This window comes from Zootermopsis nevadensis, unplaced genomic scaffold (assembly GCF_977971745.1).
Source record: "Zootermopsis nevadensis isolate Lab colony 2312 unplaced genomic scaffold, Znev_1.0 Znev_ptg000045l, whole genome shotgun sequence".
Classification (NCBI taxonomy): domain Eukaryota; kingdom Metazoa; phylum Arthropoda; class Insecta; order Blattodea; family Termopsidae; genus Zootermopsis; species Zootermopsis nevadensis.
In genome coordinates, this window is record NW_028259177.1 from 862,076 (window position 1) to 877,590 (window position 15,515).

Below are 15,515 nucleotides of genomic sequence, written 5' to 3' on the forward strand. Positions count from 1 at the left end.
AGAAGATGTATTTGCCAAATTCCTTTCTCAAGAGTTTTAGGCTATAACAAGGCCCTTGTGGCATGTTTTGAGTACTCTGTACGTCATTATGAGCACTTAAGATCAGTGTTATGCGAAGGACATAATTACCGTAATTCCAAAATATCTGCCGATGGCGTACCTATCCACAACAAACATCAACATCGTCTATCTATAATCATCTCCTTACATAAGAGATAAAGTTTCGCAACAAGACTTCACAGCGGGTAAACTGCGTGGTACCAAGCAGACACCCCGCACTCACTTCGTCATTTGTCATTGTCCTGCGTCATTACAGAACAGCGTAAAAGTACGTACCAGCTCCAGGCCGCGTATATGAAAACCAAAGCCACTTCGTCCACTTCCAATTATCGACGATTTTTACGGAAAGAAATCTAGGTAAAGTCGATTAAGGTACAATGGTTACGCCAAGTAGCAATTTCTGTTTAAATGCACGGGTTTCATAACCACTGAAAACAAAGGTCAAAAGAGTAGGTCCATGTGCTAAAATACAAATAGGACAATTTACTGCAATTCTGATCTGTCCTCTGTTTTCAGACTCGCGTTTGACGATATGAAATGGATCAAAGCGCTGTCCTACATTACGTCTCTCCAGCTTCACTGAGCGTAAACAGGCAAACAAACAAAAAACGCGACCCGTTCATCTCCAAGAATGAATTATTTGCACCTCGCTTCGAGTTCCACACTGATTTAAACAGATGCACAGTCTTCTCTTTACTACAAAGGCAAATTTATTACTAAAAAGCAGGAGCTTAATACGAAACGAAATAAAGCCAACGTTGTCTAATCCTAAGTAGGATTTGAAATTCTCAGGCGGTGAGAACCAATATGACTGTATTTTGGACTGTAGCGCTGTAGAAGTCTACCAACGTTTCGGAGGTCCTTGCTGCCTCCGTCATCAGGGCGAAGATGTACGCTACCCGGCCCTACAACCCACAAGACAGCAACCTTCATTATCGAAACCAGCGATACTGTTACTCAGCATATATATTAGCAGGACATTCACGGAAGAAATTTAAATTGAAGTTACTATTATAGTCACTTATGATAAATGTAAAATCTCAGAAACTCAAGCGGGAAATTAGAACTGAAAAACTGGTCTTCAAGTACCTCCCATCTCGCCTACAAATTTTGAACATCAGGATCTACCCCTGTGGTAACAACACGCGGTTAAAGACATAAAAGGGCTCGAGGGAACATAACAACTGAGCCTGTGGCAATGATTTATCCTTCGCTTATCTAACGTTATTTCAATTACATGAATGTATAATATTAAAGGATTTGGATGAAGCCGGTCGTGGTCTATTTTAAAGTTACACGAAGGCTGTCAGGCCGTCACGGACCACATCGTACTAAGAAAATACTTTAGTACATATAACATATAAATTTTCTTCAAGATATCCTCAATCTGGGCTAGCGGTAATTATGCAGAGGGCATTTTTGAAGCTCCATAAGTCACTTTCTCAACCCTAATTTATGTTTTAAAAAAATTAACTACTGTAACATCTTCCTAATATTAGCACAAACTCTGACAAAACTTTTTCCTGTGTCTGCGTCTTGTCCTGTAATAAGGCGGATGTATACTGTTGAGTGACTCACAAAGTAGATCCGGCATATTCAATGCGATTCAAATCTTTTATCCACATGCAAAGGAGCACGGTTTCTGAAAAGGCCTTTGAGTGCAGCGCATTCAATATACTTTTATAAAAAGTGTGTAAATAGGTACAACTCAAGAGATATGGTTTCTCTGGGGCTATTTGCGAAGTCAGTCGGCAAAAATAATTTCCTAGAGAAAAGATATTTTTTTTCGAAATTGTGACACATATGTTTTCAGAGGCTTAGAAATGGGTGAGAGGAACATTTTAGAATTAATGTGTATTGAACATTAGTTGAGGGTGTAAAATGGGTCCAGCCATCTGAGAATAGTGTCCAACTGCGAGCTGAGAAGAACGTGTTAATGAAACTTCAGATACTATATAAAGTAGATAATTTCTTAATCAGCAGGAAAGCTAGAAGATTTTCGTGGACTCTGGTTACATGTTTATCAGTTTCTAAGGCGAGTTGTTACGTAGGTACATTAGCGGAAAATTGAATTTCTAAGCTCCCGATTTATAATGCAAGTAAATTAGTTATATCTTTCCAACTATAATAAGTAAATGGAATATCAAAAAACCTTTGAGACTGTGTGTGTGTGTGTGTGTTTGTCCAATTATTACGAGCTTTAAGTGTCATCTGTCTCTGCGAACTATATTTCAACATTTAAATTTCCTTGAAATTCAAGCACAAATTTTCTGTTACTGACAACATTGACTGCCTACAAAGTGACCATGAAAATTTACAGGTTACGAAAATATTTACATAATTTTATTTATTTTGTCCGCACCGATTTATCCACATTTAAATTACTATTAATATAGACAATATTAAGCCTATCTTTGTTATTATGCTTGTTGTTGTTATTAACTTTACAACTTTGCAAACATTTCTTATGAAAAGTAGTTTCTGCGTATGGACATCTCTTTAGGCTAATTTAATTACTTTCCTTTTAGTGCACTACTCTGTATTTCACATTCGCAGATGGCAGCAAATTCGGATGTCATGTTATGCTGTAATTTTCCGACTAATATAACCGAGTTACCTCACTAATCTGCATTTCGTAGTGCGTAGGAAAGTACGCAAAGTATTCGGAAGTGGACGCCGACCGGCAAGGTCCTAGCGGCTTAGAATTTTACTAAGCAGTCAACAAAACATAAATGGTTCTGTGACCTAAGCGGTCGTGTTAACCAACATATAATCAATGTTCATAACACAAACAGCAGCTCGAACACATAAATACGCAAAGTGCGCTGGTGGACAAATGCGCTAATACAGTTTATTCCAGCTCAAACTTCCAAGAAAATAATGACGTCATCAGATCTGTTATATAAAAATTTCCTCCACTCCGAGACCAACGATGTTTATAGGTTTACCATGTGATTTTCGGACTTAAAGTGCACACAAATTTCTTTGTTTTACCTAACCTCATAATACGCGAAGCTGGGCTTACCCTTCCCGAGGTAAGCACCAGAAAAGATGTTGAGTCGTCATCCCAAAATTCAAACAGATAAGCTAAGGACATAACTCTACAGTAACAGAACTACCACTAACACTTACAGTTCGTCATTGGTATATTCAATTCAGCTCTCAACTTCGATATTTATATTCTTTCCTTTTTAATATTATCCTTACAAATGCGTATCGATTTCAGGTTATTTTTTCTAACAAGTTTCCAGAAACACAATGAAGCGATTTTTTTTTCATGCCTGGTATTACTGGAAGAGGATTTCAATAGCATTCAGGGTATTCGAGACCTTCGAATGACTCCTGTGTTCGCTTATCGGCGGAACTGGCCTGGTAAATGTCAGTCGCCGGAACACCAGGGAAGACCTAGTCAACACTGGAATCAGGATCTTCAAGAGCGCATGTCAGGTGCTACGATAAGCGGTCACTGTTGAAAACAAAATTTTAAACATTATCTTCAGAGAGAATATCGACGCATCAGCAGACGATAAAAGTCCCCAGACATTATCCTTCTTCAGTCTCCCTACCTGCAGAATTGGAAGTTCCGAAACCAAATGTCTGTCGAGATTAACTTTACAATTTTAGGCAGCAGAGTGCACCACGAACACAAAATATGTTACGACCCGGCGCACTTACGACACACAGAACAATAGATTCGATAGTTCCTCTTAAGCCACAACCTAACCTAACAACTGTCTCATACCACAGTGCATCACGAAAATACATGAAGCTAAGACCTGACAAAAGCGTTCGATTTGTAACAAATCACCAAGTGTTTTCCATACATTAGAATCTGTCTCAAAACAGTCTAATAAACTGGTCTCCTTCCCGCACCGTGCACCTTACAAATAATTTTATTAAAGTAATTACAATATTCCAATTTCAAGGTCATCATGTATCGAGGTATGCTAACCTGCAGAGCCTAATTTATAAATGTTTTTGTACGTATTGATCCCCTGTATTAGAAGCCATCATTTACTGTAACATATCTGACAGCCATACGATTCTGATAATATTGTTCCTCCTTTACGTCACGTGCGTATCACATTTTTCACTACAGACCGATTCACCCACACCACTATTTAACGACGCACATGTATATTGATTTTGTGCTGTATATGTGTTGCTGTTACATAACATGGTGGATAAACATCTGAATCGGCATGAAAGAGAACATACTTATCAAGATACAACTTCTGACGGAACAAATTGAACGTGTCTTAAAAGTAGTTGTTTAGAACATTATTAAAAAGAAAACACACATATCTCCGAAATCGTGAAAACATATGTATTTGGAAACAGAGAGTCGTGGCCTATTTCATATCACCATTCCGGCCACTTGGTATATAACGAGATTAAACGTACTACGGACGACGATTGGCTAAACACATGGAATAACGCGACGTTGATCGGTCTCAAGGCGTTAAACTACTGAAATGTTTTAATTAAAGATAAAAATAGATACAATTCTTATAATTAAGTACGATAATTAGTAACACAAAAAAATGGCCTATAGTCTTCAAGACTAAAGTACTTGACAATTTACATATATAGATTATTTGACGTCGATACAAAGTTGTCCGATATCGATATAAAATTCAATATACATTCACATTAGTTTACTGGAAATAACACAGTTACTCTGACAGACACAAATTAGGTAGAATTCAACTTGAGATCTAGCATTCCAGGCGTGTAAATTCGCTTCGTAAAAAAATGGCAACATAAACCTCGAAGCAACCACTGAATACGATCCGGTCCATAAACTAGACTCCTGCTTCCACCACATCGTCTGCAGGATACTCGGAGCTAATCATAACGTCAGTCAAAAGTTTATCGAGCGAACATATGCAGTCATTAACACGAAATAAAACGCGTGCAGCGTACGTAAGTCACAATGGCCGCCATTCCACCCCGCGGGAACGTGTGCAACTAAAATCTAGTGACGTCATCGCTCACGTGATCACATTACAGAAGAGAAAACCTTGTCTACGTTTGTGTCTCGCCACCAGACAACGCGAGACAGAAGCATAAGCCGTTCGAGAATGTGGCAGATTCAAATAGTAACTACGACATTACACCACGAATAAATATATACCACCCTGAAGGTGGAGAAGATAAGTTCCTCCAAAGCGTTAGCACACGGCGTCGCGCAGGATAAAGCCACCGACAACAACAGATGACATTCTGGTCTCGCTTGCAACTGTTCAGTGACTTGTATTTTGGTTTTTTTTTTTGGTCTACAAGATGGGACACACAAAATTGAAAAGTTATCCCTTCGTTTGTGTAAATCTGGAGGTTTCTCTCGCGTTTAGGGAAGATCACAGATTGGGGGAGCTTCAAAGCAAGGTGCACAGGGTAATATTTTAAAATACGGAGGCTAACATTGGCTCGCAGTAGTTATTAACATAAATTCGACTTAATATCGCAAATATATCATTACAAACAAATCGACTCGAGAAACCATTCGAATAAAATAAAAACTATTTACGTGCTTTAAACACGTGAATCAGTAATCTAGGTTACAACGCAGGTCATTAAATTTCTGTTATTACAAATCCTAAACTTTCATTACCACAAATGTCTGCCGTAAGACTGTAAAACCACACAATTCCTACTGTTCAAAAAAGATTTCTGACATACAGAATTCAATAGTAAACACCAGCGCGTGATTACATTAGAATGTGACAATCCGATCTTACAATAAAGGCAAATTCATTTCTTTTCAAAATAAACCACTCACCATCTCCCACGTAACAAATTACACATCCGCATTCTCTCATTTCTCACAGCCTTGCTGATTGATTCATACGCAAACCGCATACGAACTCTGAATTAGATTATCTACCTGGCAACTGAATCATCATGACTGGTCTATTTTTCGAAATAATTTTACACAAAATTTCCTTCGATAGTTACTGAATCAATTTTCGGCCCCGCCCGAAGTCCCATTACACCCAAAAAATAAAATAATGCCTTCCCTTCATGCATTTCCGAGGTTTCAAATTCGTGGAGCTTCGCCTTCAAACCACTTTTAACGCCACCACGGTACACTCCTGGGTATGCTGACACTCGCATATGCGGAATTCTCATTAACAACCACTGTCCTAGAAAGAAATGTGCGCCATTTTTCGGTCTGAAACACTCCTCCGTCTCGTTAGAAAGGTGATACGTAATATAAATGGCATTAGTTTACCATGAAATGAATAACTAACTAACTAACTAACTAGATGGCTTACCGAACCCGAAGGTTCATCACCGAGTTAACCAAAGCCCTCCACCGGACCCTGTCCTGGGCCAACAAAATCCAGTTTCCTTCAACTCCTATCTCCCATAGATCCCGCCTGAGATTATCCTCCCATCTACGTCTAGGTCTCCCCAGCGGTCTCTTCCCTTCAGGTTTCCCAACCAGTACCCGGTGCACACCTCTTGTCCCATCCATGCGCCCTACATGTCCCGCCCATCTCACTCTTCTCGACTTAATCACCCTCACAATACTGGGGGAGCAGTACAGATTTTTAAGCTCGTCATTGTGCAGTTTTCTCCACGCCTCATCGTCTTCCCTCTTAGGCCCAAATATCCTCCTCAACACCCGATTCTCAAACACCTGCAATCTGTGTTCCTCCCTCTGAGTGAGAGACCATGTTTCGCACCCATACAAAACAACAGGCAAGATTATTGTTTTGTATACTTTAATTTTCAGGTTCTTAGAAATCAGACGGGAAGACAAAATATTTTGGACTGAGAAGTAGCAAGCATTTCCGGAATTTAGTCTCCTCCTAACTTCCTCACAAGTATCGTTTTGATTTGTTATTATTGTTCCCAAATATTTGAACTTTGTAACCCTTTCAAAGGATTTATTAGCCACCCTAAGATAATTTTGCCCGCCTGTCTTCTGATTACGAGATACTAACATGTACTTAGTTTTTTCTGAATTTACTTCCAGCCCCACTTGTCTACCAGCCTCTAGTAAAACTTCTGCGTTCCTCTTTATTGTATTTATATCGTCCCCCAATAAATTAACATCATCAGCATATGCCAATAGCTGATGTGTCCAATTCAATTGCAAACCCTCCTGCCTACCTTGGACCTTCCTGATGGCGTATTCTAGCGCAAAGTTAAAGAGCAAGGGAGACAAAGCATCTCCTTGTTTTAGACCGTTCTTGATGAGGAATGTCTCAGATACATATTTACCTACTCGAATTTTGCTACAGGTTTCATTTAAGCACATTTTTATTAGACCCACTAGCTTCTTTGGTATACCAAATTCAATAAGAATATTATATAGCACTTCTCTCTTCACAGAGTCATGGGTTTTTTTGAAATCTATAAATAACTGATATACGGTCCCACCGAACTCCCATTTTTTCTCTAGTATCTGACGAATGCAAAAGATCTGATCAATCGTTGATCTGTTTCGTCTGAACCCACACTGATGATCCCCAATAATTTCATTCGCACATGGAATTAATCTCGCCAAAAGAATGTTGGATAGAATTTTGTATGAGGTTGATAGCAGCGACATTCCTCGGTAATTACCACACTCAGTCTTGTCCCCCTTCTTATGAACAGGAATAATTATGGATTCCTTCCACTGTTGTGTCATCTCTTGCTTATCCCAAATTAACTGAATAAGCTTATGGATCCTCATATGCAACCCTTTGCCACCTGCTTTAATTAATTCGGCCGGAATCTGATCAATTCCTGGAGATTTATAACTTTTCAACTTCCCAATGGCTAGTTCCACTTCATCTAAGCTAGGTTCTGGCACCAACAGTTCAGCTTATGCATTTTAATCTGTCTAATATCACCAGTATCATGAACATTTAAGAGCTCGCTAAAGAAATTTTTCCACCTATTCACAATTTTTATTGGATCTGCAAGCAAATTGCCACTATCATCCTTTACCAAATTGGTCTGGGGTTGATATCCTTTCTTAAAGTTATTAATGCCTCTGTACAGGTCTCTGATGTTTTTTTCCTTATTATTTGTCTCAAGTTCAGCAATTTTGCCCTTCAGGTATTCCCTTTTCTTAGTCCTAAAGGTTCTACTAGCCTCACGTCTCACGTTACATAGTGTAACCGTCCCACTCCTGTTTGCTGTTGGAGTTGCCCGGCTCGGTTGCAGTCTTGTCGATCTTTGTCGTATTTGATGTAATTCGGGATTTCTGCTCAAGTAGGCATGGAACTTTTCTCAGGGAATATTACATGGAGGGGTATAAGCTGAATGCCAGCGAGGAAGGTTTCGGTAATGGTCTTGAGATTTACGTTCGTAGTTTCACAAGCACAATTTATTTCTTTTACAATTAACATTTACTGGCCGAATCGAGCTACAAAACAATTTAGGATGTTGCTTCCTCTGAATTCCAGAAAAGAGTGCGCCAAGAAAACTTTCCTGTCCTTTAGTTATAGGACTTCCCCCCTTAACTTTCACAAAAAAAAAATGTATTTGGGCAGTAATGATGCCCTAGCTCACGTGGACCATTAAAAAAAACCTTTAGCCGGCGGGTGCCCCCTGCAAGAAGTTTCGGGGTCACACGGTGCCATAATTCTTTCCTTTACCGTCGTTGCTTGTGCAACTTTCTTTTCTTTTCTTTTTTAAGTGTCAGTGAGCCTTCTGCACTGAATGCAGAGCACCTACCAATAAACTGACCCCTGGCCTGAAAAGGACGCACTTGCCTAACAAGTGAAACGCGTAAATCTTTATTACTTGTTTCCAATTTATTTTTATTTGCGCTTCACCGGGACTCGAACCCAGAACGCGCGGTCACATAATCTCCCCCTAAGGTGTGTCGGGCAGGTCGGCAACGCCTACACTGGCCGACATCGCCTTACCTGGCCAGTGGCATCGCGTTCACTACAGCCCATTCTTACAATTAAAATTTAATTCTAGAGGTTACCTTAGGTCACCTCTATGGCAAGTCACAACATCCCCAATTAATACAGATTGCGTACCTCCTTTCTGGAATTACCAACATTAACATTTAAGATTACAACTTCAAAACTAAAAGATATACTAGTCTATATAATTAATTAATTACAATCTTTTTTTTTTTTCAATCATAAACTTTAGGCAACTGTCACATTACTCAATTTCTTCAGTCGATCCACACTAACAGTACATGCTAATCATATGCAGTATATATTATAAACAACTTAATTCCTTTATTAACTCCTCGTTGCCTTCGTCTACAATGCACACACACAGCTCCACATCTACTCGTACCCATTTTATTACAACTAACATGTCGCCTACTGCTGTGTGTACAACTTCTTACCTGCCCTCAAGAAGGTTCCCAACTTACACTGGTTTGTCCGGAAAAGTTACATCGATCCCATTCACTCTCTCTCTCTCTCTCATACAATATATTACATATCTAAAGCAACAAATTAGCACACTTTGTTCTTGTGTCTGTTAGCATGGCTCGTCTTTGTGGTGGCTTACACCTTTTGATCATACTAATTAGCAACCGCGACACACATTTTTAAACAAAGCAAAACAAAAAAAAAAATTGTTTAGTCAAGTGACAAATGGTCATATTCGCCCCGGTTTAACCATGCAAGCGGTGGTCACGTTTGTATTCTCCCCTAGAACTGAGTACGTCTCTGCGGCGTTGTTGTTTTTACGCATGTAAGTAAGGTTTCAGAGACTTTTTATTGAAAACCCCTCGTACTTTCCCTTCTGGGCTTGACAACTCATATGCAGAAGGTGGGATAATTTTTGAAATTGTCCATGGTCCATCAAAAATATGCATAAATTTGCTCGTTACGCCAGCGCTTGCATCCGAAACTATCTGACGCTTAGCCAACACTAAATCATTTACTGTAGGTTCCCAATGAGTTCTCCCGGTCTTCCGGTTTTTGTTGCGTTTTACTGCCCTTTCTTTCATACGCATGTAGGCCTTGACGACCTTTTCCTCTATCGACTCTCTTGGGGGTACTTCATCCGTTCTTTTGTTTAGGAATTTCTTAAACAAGTCTGGTCTCGGTTTGTCACACATCAGCTCTACCGGGCTGTAACCCGTAGGACCCGATGTCGAGCCGTTGAGCCATTCTTCCATTTTGGGTAGTAGTTCCGGCCATTTCTTGTGTGCTTGGTGGCAGTAAATTCGACAAAACTTGCCAATTTCTCGCATACATCTCTCACTAGGGTTAGACTGTGGATGACGTGTCGGAGAAAACCTAACATCTATTCCCAGGGTGGCCAATTTCTTACGCCAGGTTGGACTTGCAAACTGGGTGCCGTTATCGCTTAGGATGCAATTTGGGCTTATCACCTGCGACACGTAATGACCTATAATCTTGTTGAGACACGCCCTTGTGGTGGCTGACTTCAAAGCGTACAGTTTAATAAATTTGGAAAACACGTCAAAACAAACCAGAATATATCTGACGCCGCCACGTCCTATAGGCAAGGTTCCATACAGATCCACCGCGCAGAGCTCCCCCGGGCGTTTGGGCATGTGACTCCTACTCTCAATCAAGTAACTGCGATTTGGATGTTTAACTCGTTGACAGACATCGCAACGCGAAATCAGTTTCCGGACTTTCCTACCTAAATTCTTTACGTGAAACGTGTTGGCAATCGAGGCCATACATTTCTCAGTTCCTAAATGCCCCAACGACGTATGAACAAACTTAATAACTTCATCTTCTAGCTCAGCTGGTAATACGGGCCTCCAATAAGGGAATTTCTTACTGTCTCTACTGTATAGAATGTCCCCCCGGATCACGTACCGTACGTCTGGTAGTTTCTGTGGCTGCTTTACGGTCTGTATAACCTTCTGTATTCTTGGGTCGCGGGCCTGATAGTTAGACAAGTCCCTTTTGGCCCGCCCTACTGAGGTGTCTATACCGAGGTTCAAGGCAGCCACCATCATACCTCGCGGTTCGGACAATCCCTTTATTTCGCGTTCGCTTAAGCCAACAGGATTGCGACTTATAGTGTCTGCGAGGAAATTTCTAGCCCCACTAATATGGTTTATGTGAATGTTATATTCTTGGATCTGCATCACCCACCTCGCGATTCTATTGGAAGTCAATGCACATTTGTTGATGAATGATAGGGCTTTGTTATCTGTATTTAGCTTAATTTCGTGCCCAAACACGTAAATACGGAATCTGTCCAAGGCGTAGACGATCGCTAACATCTCTTGTTCTGCAACCGAATAACGTCTTTCGATCGGCGTCAGCACCCGTGAAGCCGTGGACACAATATGAGTTTCCCCGTTACTGTCGGTCTGCATAAGCACGGCCCCAACAGCTATGCCACTAGCATCGGTGTTAATAATGTACGGTAAGGCGTCGTCCGGATACATTAAGTGGATCGAGTTCGCAAACTGAGCTCGCAACTTCTCGAAGGCTTGCTTAATTTTGGCCGCCCACTTCCATTTATATCCTTTCTTTAATAATGGAAGCAAAGGTGCCACGTAGTCTGCGTAATTTACGATAAACCTGTGATGGTAGTTCGTCGTACCAAGGAACTGCCTCAGCTGTTTCTGATTTCGTGGCGCCGGGTAGCACAGTATGGCCTCTACCCGTCTTGGGTCTGGGGCAACACCACCACGACTAATAACATGTCCCAGGAAATATATCTCTGTCCTACAGAATTGGCACTTCGCCGCATTTATCGTAAATCCTGCGTCCGTTAACCTACCTATTACTTCTCTTACGTGCTGAAGATGAAGTTCAAAGGATGATGAGAAAATTACCAAATCATCGACATAACTCAAAGCATACCCACAGGAGTCTGGTCCAAGAGCCAATTGAAGCGCCCTGATGAAGGCAGACAATGAATTGCGAAAACCGTATGGAGTTCGTTTAAATTGATACACTTGAGATTCAAATAGGAATGCCGTGTATTTTCTAGATTCTGGCTTTAGCTCTATCTGTAAGAACGCAGAGGATAAGTCAATGCTGGTAATAAATTTCGTTCCGTGAAATCGCTGGAGTAACTCCTGGATAGGCTGAACTCGTGCTCTGTCTGACCTGGTAATCTGGTTAATCCTACGGGCATCTATGCAAACTCTCGGCGCCTTTGATTCTCGCATAACAATGGTCAGTGGGTTCAGATAACTGGAATCACTTATTTCTATGACGTCGTCCATTAGCCACTGCTCGATTTGGCGTCTCACCTCTGTTCTCACAGCAAAGGGGATTGGCCTTGAAAGACGGACGATGAGGTCGTCGTGATCGACTTTAAATTCGTATGCTCCGAGCTTACATTTACCCGGCTTTGTTGTGAAATATCTTCTGTACTTTACGAGCATATCGAACAATTCATGTTTCTGTTTTTCATTCAACCCAGTAGCTTCGTCGACCTTCATGTGCAAGTCCCGGTCTGATATCGCCCTAGTATCCTCTACTTCTGTCTTTGGTTCTGAGTTCGATACCTGACAATTTATCAAGTGGTCCACTACCACGTCCCGATCAATGCCCCTCGCATTACCACAATATCTGTTCCCCGTATCCCCCTTAAGGTTTTTATCTTTTGTTGGGACTACTCGATATTCAGTTAATTTAGTTTGAAGTACATTCGCGTTTTGAACTCTAGTAAATGGTAATGATCTATCTAGATCCATTGAATGAGGCAATATCGAACAATTCAACTTAGACTCGGGGTTCGATACTAGGTTTTCTTCCATTCCTTCTCTCGCCATGGAGTCGTAAAAGAACTGGTGACGATTAACCATACTACCGATTTTCGTCGAAAAACATCTATGTTTGAAATCTAATATGACTTCATAGTCGCTAAGAAAGTTTGCCCCTAATATGGCCTCCGCCATTAGCTGAGTCGATATCATAAAAGTCTGCTCATAGACAACACCATCGACCTTGAACTCGATTAGGGCTTGCTTCCGAATTTTCTTAGTTTTCGACCCCCACGCCGATACGAGCACGCCGTTGACAACCGGTATCTCCAGTGCCCTTGCACCACTTAATGCAATGGCATCGTACAACTCTTCCGACAGTATAGAAATCTCTGCTCCACTATCTAACACGGCTGTAGTTTCCTTTCCCGCGATATTTAATCGCACACTAGGACATCCTTTTAGGTTTCCTCCACTTATAAAATAAACAGTGACATCCGTTCCAAAATGGTCATCACCATCGGTTTCACCAAGTTCTAATTTGTGGGTTTCCTCGAACCTTTCGCCGCCAAATTTCTGATTGCTTGGATCGGAAACTACATCTGGGGCAAAACCTTCTGTATATGACGGGTGGCGCCCCCCTAACACGCCCCGTTTGGGTTTCCCGGCGTCCTGTCATTGAAACTGGCAACGTCCGGATTTGGGTTCGCCAAATTTCTACTCGGTATATACGGACCTGCCCCTGGATTCAGACACCCTTGGTCGGTATTATTTCGCCCAGCTGATTCATGTCTGGGACCTGGTACGTCACCATGGTATTGTCCCCCTTGCCTGCTCGGCGTATAAGACTGGTACCTGCCCCCACGACGATTACTCGCGTTTTCCCGAAAACCGAGAGATCTCACTTGATGGTGGCTGTTATTATACCTCCCTCTGTCGTACCGGTTCGGATTACCTCCAGGCGGGGTGCTGTGTGATGGACCTGGGTTCATAACCCTTCCCGGTTCAGCCGACTCCATCGCCTGCAACTTATTTAACAGGTTCAGCGCCTCCTGTACTGTTCTCATGCTCGCCGACAAAAACGATTTATGAACGTACACGGGATAATGGGCGGTCAACGCGTCTATTAAGTCTGCCTCGGACAACGCCGGCGACAGATTCTTTGCTAATAAGGCATATCTCAAGAAGTGTTCCGACATGCTTTCTTTGTTCTTCTCAAACTTTTCCTGGTACAGCGAACATCGCGCGGTTGCCTGTATCTGCTGATTCCACAACAATTGGGTTATGGCGACTTTGAATTGCTCATAACTCTTCAAATCTTTGTGTATCGCCGTGCACCACTGCTTAGCATAGCCATCCGTTTCTGACTTAAAAGCAATCGGGAGCCGAACCGAATCCGGCACCGCCCTTAAACGGAAATATTCGTCTAGCTCACTTAAATACTGGACGATATTCTGTTTAGAACGGTCGCTGTAAGTTGGAAGCACAAGATCTAACAAGTGCGCGCCATGACACTGCGACGGGCCTTGCTTTACAAACCCCTGCATAATAGTTGTGTTGTCGCTGCTACAATCAACAGGCCCATCCGACAACACTGGCAGATTTGTACTTATTCTAACTTCGCGCTCACTCTGCAGACGTTCGGATTCATGGCGGCAAACAGGCGTTACTGATTGGGTTGAGGTCCCCGGGACTAAACCATCTAAAATTTCACTGGTAGTTGGCTCGTCCAAACGTCTACCAGCACCTGATAATTTCTCCTCCAGTTTGCCTAATCTAGACGTTACTTCCTCTATCTGGGATTGACTATCCTTCTCCGCAGCGTCCACACGATCTCGCAGTCTACGTAATTTAGCATCGTCCTCACTTGCAGTGACAGGGATAATTTCCATCTCCTTTCTAAAATTTTGCAAATCCTGCCGAAAAGTTTCTAACTCACTGTCTACATCTCGCCTATGCTCGACTATTTCTTTGTTCGTTTGTTCATTAAGTCGCCTGGTTTCCGCCATGCTCTCTCGCATCTGCTCATTCACTCTGGCAAACATTTGCTCAACTTTCTCGTTCACAAGTTTAATTTCTTGTCGGGTACCTTCCCTAAGACTCGCCATTTCTCTGGATAATCTGTCCGCAATTGATTCTATATGATTTACAATACCCTCATTCCTATCTCTGTCCTCCTGCCTGATTCTCTCCCTCTCCTTTCTATCTTCCTGCAAAGCGCCCCAAATTGTAGCTAGTAAGTCTGCTTGTGATTTTGGCATTTCGTTATCATTGTTCTTTCCACTTTCGGTGACTATCCCCCTTACGACGGCATGCTCTCCCCCGGCCAAAGATGCCATCGGCTCCCGGAGTGGGCCTTCTACGTCTGCCGACACATGTGGTCCCTGCGGTTCCCCTGTTCCATAGGTCTCACTGTCATACAGAGGTTGCCCGCACGGTAACTCAGAATCTGAATTGCCGTCTCTTTCATCTCTCGCACCTTCACACGTAACTTTCTTGTTTCTCAGCTGCCTCGCTGCCATTATTATTATTTTTTTTTCTCCGACTAACCTGGTTTTTGTTGATTCAGCTGAATTAGTCGACCACCTGGAACCCGGTGTGATTGGTTTGTAGACCTCGCTGTCTGCACTCACTTTAACCCCTTGTGAGTATTGCTGACTTCGTTAGCCGCCTTCTTCAGATGTCTTCTTCGACGTTCCTCACAATTGTTGTAGCCCCACGTTGGGCGCCACTCGCTGTAACCGTCCCACTCCTGTACTGTTGTTGGAGTTGCCCGGCTCGGTTGCAGTCTTGTTGATCTTTGTCGTATTTGATGTAATTCGGGATT

General features: G+C 42.0%; 2 protein-coding genes across 5 annotated transcripts in view; both read right to left on the reverse strand.

The window, feature by feature from the left end:
- Positions 1–15,515, reverse strand: part of LOC147871604 (oxytocin receptor A-like) — a 546,632-nt gene that overhangs the window by 23,288 nt on the left and 507,829 nt on the right. The window lies entirely within an intron of this gene.
- On the reverse strand, positions 13,196–15,472 carry LOC147871606 (uncharacterized). Its single transcript, XM_087360679.1, has one exon. It carries the CDS (start codon positions 15,208–15,210, stop codon positions 13,330–13,332), a length of 1,881 nt encoding a protein of 626 aa, XP_087216805.1. The 5' UTR covers positions 15,211–15,472; the 3' UTR covers positions 13,196–13,329.